General features: G+C 31.6%; 1 protein-coding gene across 1 annotated transcript; it reads right to left on the bottom strand.

Moving 5' to 3' along the window:
- Positions 1 to 3,113: 3,113 nt before the first annotated feature.
- On the bottom strand, positions 3,114 to 4,786 carry LOC115972061 (transcription factor MYB108). The gene is made up of 3 exons (XM_031092210.1): positions 4,419 to 4,786; positions 4,004 to 4,133; positions 3,114 to 3,869 (listed from the first exon to the last, which is right to left on the bottom strand). Exons 1-3 carry the CDS (start codon positions 4,579 to 4,581, stop codon positions 3,323 to 3,325), a joined length of 840 nt encoding a protein of 279 aa, XP_030948070.1. The 5' UTR covers positions 4,582 to 4,786; the 3' UTR covers positions 3,114 to 3,322.
- Between the last annotated feature and the right edge of the window lie 6,576 nt (positions 4,787 to 11,362).

The following is an 11,362-nucleotide window of genomic DNA, read 5'->3' as shown; positions in this document are numbered from 1 at the left end:
TTATAGTATGTTTCTCACCTCTCACAAATATAAGAATTCGTGTAAGTTCCCAACACAAATATACCTCTAATTTATTATCATACATGTCAACCATGAAGTCCTATACTTTCCTTGTGTCCATTAATGAAGAAATATTATATTTATTTGAATGTGAGAATATTAATATTTAATTATTATGCATTTTACTAATGGTTAGCATCTCTCTCAATGAATTAATACTATTGAATTTGTATTTTTATGGAAATTATTTATGGTTTAGGAGTTGTGCCTTTACATGTGAATATGTTGTTTCTGAATTTATTTTAAAAATGGTCATGAATTAGATTAAAATTATGTCTACTTAAAGGATAAATAAACACAATAATTTTTTATATTTTATTATTTTCTAGTAGGCTTATAAAAGTTGTGGAAATACATTTGAAAGTTATTTAAACATTTGTAGATATATTTTTGTAGTAAATTTTATAATATTTACAAATTTTATACCTTTATTTTTAATTAATTATTTAATTATGACATTTTCATGGTTCGATCTCTAATCAAATTATAATTCAAAGAAAGATACATCGCATTTAAATCCTTCAATTTACTCCAATTGTTAGTTGGATATAAGAGTCGTAACATGTTTTTGATATATGTGATTTACGTAAGGTATTAAAACTATTGGATTTCTTCTTATTCTTCTTTTTTTTTTTTTTTGAAAATATCACCTGCATCACGTTTGACTAAAATTTTTAAAAATGAAAAGATTTAAATGGAAAATAAGCTACAACTAGGGGTGTCAATTCGGGTTAACGTGCCGGGTTCGTGTCGTGTCGAGGTAGGAGTATTCAACTAAATGGCTCAACCCTAACTTGACCCATTTAATAATCGTGTCATGATCCTTCAACCCTAACCTAACCTGTTAATAAGGCGGGTTGACCTGACCTAACCCATTTGACATACTTAATAAACGAGTTATGTTGGGTTGACATGAATGTAACATAACCCATTTCAACCTGCATAATATTAAATATAACATTCATCTAGAAATAATTTTTTTTACATCCCAAAAGTAATGTATACACTTCAAGTCTTTATCCCACATTCTTGTAATCTTTAAAAGCAATACCCATCAAATCTAGTTTATAAACTATCTCAATAAACTCACTTGCTAGATATGCAGACGGTGTCACACACACACACACACACACACACACACACACACACACACACACACACACACACACACACACACACACACACACACACGGCACAAGACAAAAGCTACAACTATGGCCTTAATTAACAATTAATATATCTCATATATTAAAAGACAAAAGCTACAACTATGGCCTTAATTAACAATTAATATATCTCATATATTAATAACAGCACATGAGTTCAAAGTTTATAGAACAAAAACATTATGCAGAAAAAATAAACACAAGAGAGAGAGAGAGAGAGAGAGAGAGAGAGCAATAACCGATTTGAGATTTTGAGTTTGAGAATTGGGTGTAGTACGGCTGAAATTTTAAAAGAAAAAAATATATATTTATATATATATATATATATAAATATTTTTTTTTTTTCTTTTAAAATTTCAGCCGTACTACACCCAATTCTCAAACTCAAAATATATATAAGAAAGTTTAGAGATTTAGGGTTTTTAGGGTTTAGAGCTCTAGGGTTTGTAAAGTTTCAATTTCCAATTATATTTCTTGTAAACTTTTGTAATTACTCACTTTTCTTTTTAAGTTTAAAATATATGTTGGATATAAAAGGTATTTTGACAAATCTAAAATAAAATAATTATTTATTTGTTATTCAAATTAAACAGGTTGTGTTAAGTGGGTCATTTTTAGGTTGACACAAATAAATTGGCATGTCAAACGTGTCTATTACGGGTTACGTGGGTTGACCCGTTTATGACATATTTCTTATTGTGTCACTTTTGGGTCAACCCATTTATGACTCAAACCCATTAAGGCCAAACCCTAACCCGAAAAAATCCATATCAAGTTCGTGTTGTGTTCACGGGTTGGGTTGAGTATTGATAGCCCTAGCTACAATGTTTAAGAAAACAAACAAGTTTTCAATTAAGATATGAAAGTGCAGATTTTGATTGTTTTCATCAAAAAATATATATATATATATATCTTTGCAAGATTTTATGTATAAATTAAATGAATCTAATGGTACCTTTAGATTTTCAAATGAGAAAATGTTTGTGACTCCAAAACTGTTTGGAGCTATCTTTTTTCAATCTATATCAAAACAGTCTAACTTGCCGCATCATGAATTTGAATTACAACCAATTTTATATGATCCTAAATTGTTATAATTGAGGTGACTACCTAAGACTTTCAAATTGTATTTTCAAGGATTTCGGCAGTTAGTGCCTCCAATAGGGAACCCGTTGAATCGTTAATATCGTACAAATTATATAGCTGCGTACCTTTTTACCCATCACGTTTAAGGTTTTCTTAAAGCTCTAAATCAACTATATATATTGTTTATACATAAAGGCTTCTAGAGAACTTTACACAAAAAGCAATGTGGAACAAGTGTTTAACACTATCGTCAACACGGATTATTTACTTTTCACAATTTCCATTATATTCTACCCCATACTCGTGCCAGTACGGAGCCAAAAAGATATTCAATCACAGTTATCTCCTCTTATTCGTGTCAATCGGATCCATAGCCCATCTTTGATGTATAATTTTAAATTATAAAAATTTAAACTTAATTTAAATATTTAATTGATAATATAGTTATTGATTTTTGATTGCCTTGAAAATTTACAAGCATAGAAAATATATAAAAATATATTGAATTGTGTAATATTGTTTAAACTTATACTTGATGCATGTATCTTGTCCTTAATTATCCCATAATACATATATATATATATATATGTGTGTGTGTATGTGTATGTATCCTTAGTACTCCTCCATTAGTGAGTTTATTCTCCAATCAGATCAAACGAAAAGGATGTGAATAATTACGTGCAAGCAAAAGCCAAATACCCAATAACCCGAATGATAATGGGAGGAGCACTATCAAAATTTATAAATTTTGTGGAAGATATGGACCTTTTTGCTTGAAAGACAAAGGGAATAGCACGAGACTGTTAAATTATATAACATTGCTTTAGTATCTTCTTCGGTGCTCTTTTTCTTCTTTGATTTGGTATATATGTTGGTAATGGTACAAATAAAAGTAGTTGTCATATTACCAACGTTAGCATTAATGCTACTTTTGTCCCTCAAATACATACATACATATATTTTGTTTGAATACCTTAATGCGTCACGTAAAGGAATTCTATTATTAATTTTCAGATCTCATCGCAAAGCTGTTGTTGCAAAAACGACAAATTCTCTTCATTCCACAAACTATCCAATGTGTCCCCACCACCAAACCCATGCTCAAAAGCTTGCTGGATATCCACTCCCTGTGGGCAAAAACCCGACCCATTTGTCGATTCGTTCGGGTAATTACTGCCCGAGAAATCGTAACATTCGGTTAGGTCTGAGATTTGAGCCTCGGATGAATCCGATGGAGTACCCGATGATACAGCGGGCATGAAATACGGGTCAATTGGGTCGGACCCAGATGCATGGACTTGACCTGGGTCGAGGGTGACCCCGCCACAGTCAGTAGTAGTGCTATATTCCATGGTGGGTTGATCCGAGTGGGATTCGGATGTGGCCCGGATCCGCTCCATCAAGCGAGGAATCCATACGTAACGCATGGCGTCTCTAAATTGTTTGCTATTGACATCACATTTGAGTTGCTTAGCTTGCTTTTGTACCCTTGTTCTCCAATAGTTCTTGATCTCATTGTCTGTCCTACCAGGCAGGTATTGCGCTATCTTGGACCACCTATTCATTATAATGATTCAAAAACCAATAACCCAACTAAATTAAATACATATACATAAAACCAAACAATATGATAATGTAAAGAGAAACAAAAAAAAAAAAAAAAAAAAAAAAAAAAAAAAAAAAAAAAGTACCTATTGCCCCACTGAGAATGGAGCTCAAGAATCAATAGCTGCTCTTTCAGAGTGATATTTCCACGTCTAACATCAGGCCTCAAATAGTTTAACCATCTTAATCTGCAGCTTTTGCCAGTTCGTTTCAAACCTGAATTATTGATTTGGAGAAACAAATACAGTGATTAAAAGTTAAAACTGGAAATTTTAGTTGTGTTCTAATTGTGAAAAGTGTAAACTCAATACAAAGTACTGTACTTAATTTGCTATTTTACCCCAAAACGAAAGTTTCTGATAGCTAGCTATTTTTGTTGTGTAATTGTCATATCCTTACAGTTCATCAAACTCAAAACATAACCAAGAATATGTGTTCATATATATATATATCTTGATGCAAAAAGGAAAATTGTTGTGAGTTTTGTGTTTTAATTAATACCTGCACAGCGAGCAACAGAGTTCCAGCGACCTTCACCATGGAGGGTGATATGATTCATGAGCAAGGTGTCCTCTTCAGCTGTCCATGGACCTCTTCTAATGTCCATATCCTCTTCACCTACACCAAGTTTTGCAGACCCACAAGCTCTCACGTGAAAATCCATTGATTCCTCACTCAACTTTATTAAGACTCTGTGTTGTGTATTTGTTTGAGTCTGTTAGAGAGAGAGAGAGAGAGAGAGAGAGAGAGAGAGCTCTTGGGGGTTTGGAAATGGATTAGTCAGAAGAGAATAAAGAAGAAGATGGGTTTCGTTGGATTAAATTTAGGGATAAGACGGGATTATATATAGAGATAAGATGGGATTTGGAAAGCCATATTTTATATATCAAATGAAAATAAAAGAAAGACCATATCACTTGGAATATTTAAAAACACTTATTATTATTAAAGAAGGAAAAAGTGGTACACATACGTGATTGCACACGCCAAAAATTAAGAATAATTATACTATTTACTTTTATAATAATTAAGCATTAAGCATGGGTTTGACGGACCCTTAGAATTTTTTTCATTTGTCCATCACACACGCGCAGAAACTAGTGCAACTTGTGTGCTTACTAGAATTCCGAGTTGGTCTTTTTTTTTTCTTTTTTTCTTTTTTTAATTGGTCTGGTTAATAAGTGTCTTTAGAATATTTATTAACATAACATTTTAGGAAAGTTTCAGTATTACTTCAATGAAAAATATAGAAAGTTGAAAAAATAAAAAAAAAAGATCGGCTTTTTTTTTTTTTTCATAAAAAGTTTATAAAATATGCTATAAACCGATTTCTTATAGTATATATATGTTAACTTTTCTTTTTTAATCTATGGTTTTAACATTTGTTTTTTTTATACTATGTTTTATAACATGTGAAGCTGATGGGAGACCACGGTTTCTACGAGGATTATATAATTAGCGACCGACCACTACTAGTACTGAGTCTCTCGTGGTCTAAGCTAATATTTTAATCTGGCTAGGCTAGCTCACCATATAAAGCCATCGTAATTATTTTTGTCCACTTTTTTTTCCACTTGTGAAGGATGGCATTGACTACATCATATTAGAAATTTAGAAACAAGACCCATTTCGCTTAGCTCTTAGAAATTTCTCATAATTCATTTATTTGAAAAGATTTTGATATGATTCTTGTATCAAATTTATTCAAAAGTACTTAAGCTGTTCTTAATGTATAACAATTCCTTTCATGCATGAGTTAGGTGAGGAAATTAACCATAAACCAATTCGGTGTGTCTATGACTTCTGATTAAAATGAGTGAGTGATTATTTATAATGGAGAGGACTGGAATAGAGAAAGAGTTGACTCAGTTTCTACATAACATTGGTGACGAAAAGAATCGTCATCGACTTCTCAAATTTTGGCTGACGTGATGAGAGTCATTGAATAAACCCAAATAGGGATCTTGGGTTTAAAAATAGAGCTTTTTTGTTTAAAAATATCATACCGTCGGACGGATCTTGGGTTTTATAAAATATTCACTCTAGAACTAATTCATTTGAGAATTACCTCATGTTGTAAATGTGTTGTATTCTTCATTGCATACAAGGATTTCCAACCATATCTTGACTCTTGCAAAAACTGGATTCAGACTTGATAACCCAACCGAACCCAGAAAAAAAAAAAAAAAAGAATAATGGATACAAGTAGGGAATTTTTGTACCAGAAAAAGAGGCGACTTGAACCCGATGAATTGGCAGGTTGGGTCAGATCGACCTGATTTTTTTTTTTTTTTTTTTCTGTATTTTTTTTTTAAATTTTGTTTTGTTTTTTGTTTCTTGTTTTCTTGTTTTGACTTTCTAACTATGTTTAAACATATTTCACACTTTCACTTGCTATTTTTTATTTATTGCTTTTCTTTTCCAACTTGTCTTCTCATAGACACTCATACATTCTTTCTTAACAAGGTTGAGACTTGAAGATTTTTGGTTTTGGTGAACCTTAGACTATGTAAGCATAATAATTTATATAATATTTAAGTGCTATTTTTGAGTGTTTTGTTGATTTGTTCTCTTATTTGTATGGGAAAGATAAAGATAAGATTATCAAAATTCTGTTTATTTTATTAATTTGTAATTTTTTTATGTGAAAAAATACGAGTAATGCCGGGTTGACCCAACCTTAAAAAGACTAGCTAAGGGTTATAGGTTTTGCAACTCGTTTATGACAACCAATTTCTAACCCAAACCCAACAAGATCAAATTTGAACTCGAGTGGCCTGACTTGTTTGTTAGGTCCATCCATATATCCTTTACATTTCAAATATCATATTAGATGATATTCATATGTGAAAAAAAAAAAAAAAAAAAAAAAAAAAAAAAAAAAAAAAAAAAGGTGGCATGTGGACGATAAATTTTGGGTTTTCTCTAGGAGATGTTTTCGGGTACTACAATCATGGGGAGTCGTTGTATTCAAAGTAAGTGAAGATCTTAGGTGAGTTTACATAAATTCCTAGAGAGAGATATTACTGTAATTGGTGTGGATCTCAAGTATGTAAACTTGAGATGATATTGTAATTGATTTTATAATAGTGAATAAATTCAAAGTTTATCCCGTGGTTTTTCCCTTAATGGAAAAATAGTTTTCCACGTAAATTTTTGTATTTTTATGTATGATTGATGTGTTAGAGGCTATTTGGATGGCCTGTTTCAGTAACTCAATTCTCAATTTCCATAACTCATAACTCAAAAATTGTGGGACCCATAACTCAATATCCGTTTGATGCACAATAACTCTGTTTCCATCACTCAATTCTTTGATTTTTGAGTTATGAGTTATGGAAACTGAAAACACATTTTAGCTGTTTTCAGTTTCCATAACTCATAACTCAATGGCATTTCTGTAAATAACACTACATGGAGGGACCCACTGTCAATCACAGTCGCAACTTTTGACCATCTTTTTTTTTTTTTCTTCACTGGGTTCGATGCGTGCGTTCTTCATGTTCTTCACTGGGTTTAGTTCTTTCTCTTCTTCTTCTTCTTTTTTTTTTTTTTTTTTTTTTTTTAACTGGGTTTGATGAGTTTGGGTACTGAAAAAAAAAAAAAAAAAAAAAAAAAAAAAAAAAAAAAACCCTGCACCGAGTGACAGGTATGAGACCCACAAATAGTGTGAAAAATATTGAGAGATGGAAAGTAAGTGATGGTGTCAAACGAATGTGAAAAATTAAGTGATAAATGATGAAAATTAAGTGATATTTTTGCATCCAAACAGCCTCTTAGCTTGGTAAATTTGGTGATAGTATTTTTGGAATCCAACAACCATTTCCATGAATGATGTCATGTCATGGATTGATTGAATATTAATTGCAAATGTGTTGTGTGGGTGCGTAATTGTATATTGAGTCTCACATTGGACATATATTAGGTTAATTTAGGTTTTATTAATAATTATAAAGAATTTCAATTGTGACTAGAATAATTTTTTTGGGGGTATGATATAGATGGTTAGCTCTTTTCCTTATATTGTTACAAGCCATACCGTGCTCTTGGTGTGCATGAACCAAAGTTGTGTTGCTGGTCATGTGCTTGAGTTGTAGGGTAGGTTTGCATGGCCAATGGCGATCGAGCTAGAACCTAGAAAGCACCGATGCGGCTCCAAGGTCACCACACCAGAATTTGATGCTGCCCGACGCAACGTCCGGTGTCCAACTTGCCGACTCTCTCTTTTTTCTTTTCTTTTTTTCGATTTGTGCCGATTCTGACGGAAACAAGAACCGATACAGCTGAAATGACCATCGAAACAGGCTGAAATGGGCAGTGGCTGCCATTCTTCTACTTCATGTGGCCTTGTGAGAGGAAAAAAGAAGAAGAAGAAGATGAGAAGACACAAAAAAAAAATGGATGGAAGAAGAATAAAGGTATGTAACAAAAGAATATAAATTAAGTAGGTGGGAAAGTCAATTATTTAATGTGGGTGGGCTTGGGAATTGGAAAATGAGTAAAGGAACCTACTTGAAATGTGATTTTTTGTTTACAATTACCAAAAGCATTGATTTTATTATAAACAAATCATAAATAATTGTTTTTTAATAATAAATTCTACCATTTATTTGAATTTTTTTATATAAAAATATTAAATTCACTATATAAAAATATTTTTAATAATTTTTAATCGCCGAGTTCCGCCATACCCGCACCCACCTTTTTCAAAAATTTTCGAGTCCCGCACTCACACCTGCATCCGCACCTAAGTCCCGAAACGCACCCGTGCTTCATAGGCTAGAACATGAACATAGGTGGCAACAATTTCCATATAGAGAGTCTTGTTGTTGTTTTTGTTGTTGTTAGTGGTGGTGGTGGCGGTGTGCTGGCAAAGGTCTCCAGGATAGAAAGTCATTGTTATTCCAAAAGGCAGTTTTCAGATTGGTGTAACAAGTTTAGTGGCAATTATACAAGTAACTGCTATTGACAATTATTTCTGCATAATCCTTAGAATTGTTAAAGATGTCAACAGCATGAGTAATGGGAAAAAAATTGTGTTTTATTATTATTATTTTTTTCTTTTTTTAAAGTATTTGGTGGCTCGTTTTGTGTAAAGAAGCTTTGTATGTTTTAAAGATAAAATTATGATATTTTCAATAACAAGGAAATATTATCTTACATCAGATATCTTCCAATATTATGTCATCAAATTTTTTTTTTTTTGAATATGCTGCTCAGTTTGAGCAATTTATATATATATATATATATATATACACACATATATGCCTTAATATTCTGGTTAGTCCAATTCAGCATCTTATGACGAAAATGAACAACGTATGCAAATAGTGGTCCATTTATTCTCCAATACCCTGGTTAAACTAGAGACCATGGTCGATCTTATTTTAACACTTGTAAAACAAGGGAACCTTCTATTACCAAAACTAAAAAATAAAAAGAAATAAAATAAAATAACAGCTACAACAAGGGGTCCATTTCTAGTTATGGCTAATAAAAGTACGAAGAGGATTTTTCCTAGTCAATTTAGAGTATTTTAGACACATATTTCATGAATTTCCTTCCTATACAGTGACAGTCCTTCACACCCAAGATCATTAATTAGCAAAGGAGAAAGAAGTTGTTCTTGAAAGCTTAGAAAATTATATAGTCAAATAATAATAATAAGGTCTAATCAAGAATGATTCTATATGTGAAGTTGATTCCTTATTACTCCCTTTAAGGGGGTAGAAGGAAGAAAGGCCAACAACAAAGACTAGCACAGCACAGCACAGCACATATTCTATCCTTTGGACACGTACGCAACCTCCCACTTAATTATCTTTCCTTGATTTCCAAGCACCACTTCAACCCAAAAGAAAAATTCCTTCAATTTTTTAAATTCCTCAACATGTGCTTTTGAAGTTTTCATCATAAAAAAGAATTCAACATAACCTAGCATTATACTTTCAATTCCAGTATTTATTATGGAAAGTTCCTTGTACAGAGTTTTTATGACTTCACCTCATGTCCTTACCCCCCCCCACCCAACCCAAAAAAAAAAAACAAAAAACCAAAGGAAGAACCCCATCTGAGTAAATAGCAGATTAGTAGCCCTTACATAAGAATAAGCTTTTTTTGCATGAACTTATTTTTCTGATTTATAATTATGTAGTTACACATATAAGTGAAATTATAAAAATAAATAAATAAAGTTACATATAAGTAAAATCCGTAAATGGGCAACAAAAATGAGAGCAGTCAAAAATCAAAATGGTAAATGAGGAACAAAAAAGAGGACAGTCAAAAGTTTTTAAACGAATGGAAGATTGGTTATCTTTTTTTATTAAAAAAAAATTCTACTCTAATTTAATCTAAATATATATGTGTGTAAAACTCTCTCATGAAAACTTAAACTTCGACCATTACCCTCCACACCGCACAAATACTTATAGAATGATTACCGCATTAAAAATACACGATAGTGGTTATCCTTTTAAAGATACGGTCGAAGTTCCTAAGAAAGATTACTGAATGGAAGGGTATCAAAAGCAGGAATATATCCACATAAAAAAACTAGTCACTTTTGGTCAAAAGGGATAGTCCAAAAGGCAGAGTGTAGGGTTTCAGGTTCATGGCATTGGGGGGTTTCCATTACAAAATGAATTTAGTTGGTAAAAGACGATATACAATAAATGCCAAAGCCAGACCATTAATATTGTTTTTTATGGATTAGGATGCCCATTTTTATAGGTTAACTCTAAATGTACCAATGAATTAATTAAAAATGATATATAATTTGAAGAAAAAGCAAGACTTAGATACAATACTCTTTATATATATATATATATAATAGAAATTCTATTTTAACCTAATCTAAGTATATATATGTGTAAAACTTCATCCTAGAGACTTAAATCATTTACACCTTACAAGCACTTATACTTGTAGAGTGACCACTACACCAAGAGTACGCGATGGTACTTTGGTGTTATTTCTTAAGTTCCATTTTTTAGATTTTGTCATGTGGATTTTTTCTTATATGATGGAAATGTATGTTTTAGTTAAGCAATCATATAACTAAATCTCAAGAAGAACCTAAGAAATAACATCTGAGGTATTGTAACTAAGTTTTGTCTTTAAAGAAAATATTTGATTAATATCATCAAAACTATCTAAATAAATAGTGCAACAGTATGTGCGAAAATAAAGAAAAATCAAGAGTTCATTTTTTATTTTTTTTTTTATTGGTGGTGTTTATATTAAACCACAGAATCCCAAAGCAATGGTTGAATGTGGGTACTTCTACTTTATTGAGAAGCCTACAAGAAATCACTTTAACATGAATGATCACCTAGAGACTGTATTCATAGTTGTGAAACATGAATTATATCATGAATTGATTTTTGAATTTTCAGTATCGTGTATCGTATCGTATATCATAAGATATACAAACACTTAATAAA

Source organism: Quercus lobata, chromosome 12 (genome assembly GCF_001633185.2).
Source record: "Quercus lobata isolate SW786 chromosome 12, ValleyOak3.0 Primary Assembly, whole genome shotgun sequence".
NCBI classification, from domain to species: Eukaryota; Viridiplantae; Streptophyta; class Magnoliopsida; order Fagales; family Fagaceae; genus Quercus; species Quercus lobata.
This window is presented reverse-complemented; position numbering and strand designations above follow the sequence as displayed.

Bases quoted from the DNA above. Each gene is read 5' to 3' on its own strand.
- LOC115972061 (XM_031092210.1), bottom strand. From the start codon at position 4,581: ATGGATTTTCACGTGAGAGCTTGTGGGTCTGCAAAACTTGGTGTAGGT. The intron at 4,134-4,418 runs GTATTAATTAAA...TCAATAATTCAG, and splicing joins CTCTGTTGCTCGCTGTGCAG to GTTTGAAACGAACTGGCAAA. The intron at 3,870-4,003 runs GTACTTTTTTTT...TATAATGAATAG, and splicing joins CATTCTCAGTGGGGCAATAG to GTGGTCCAAGATAGCGCAAT.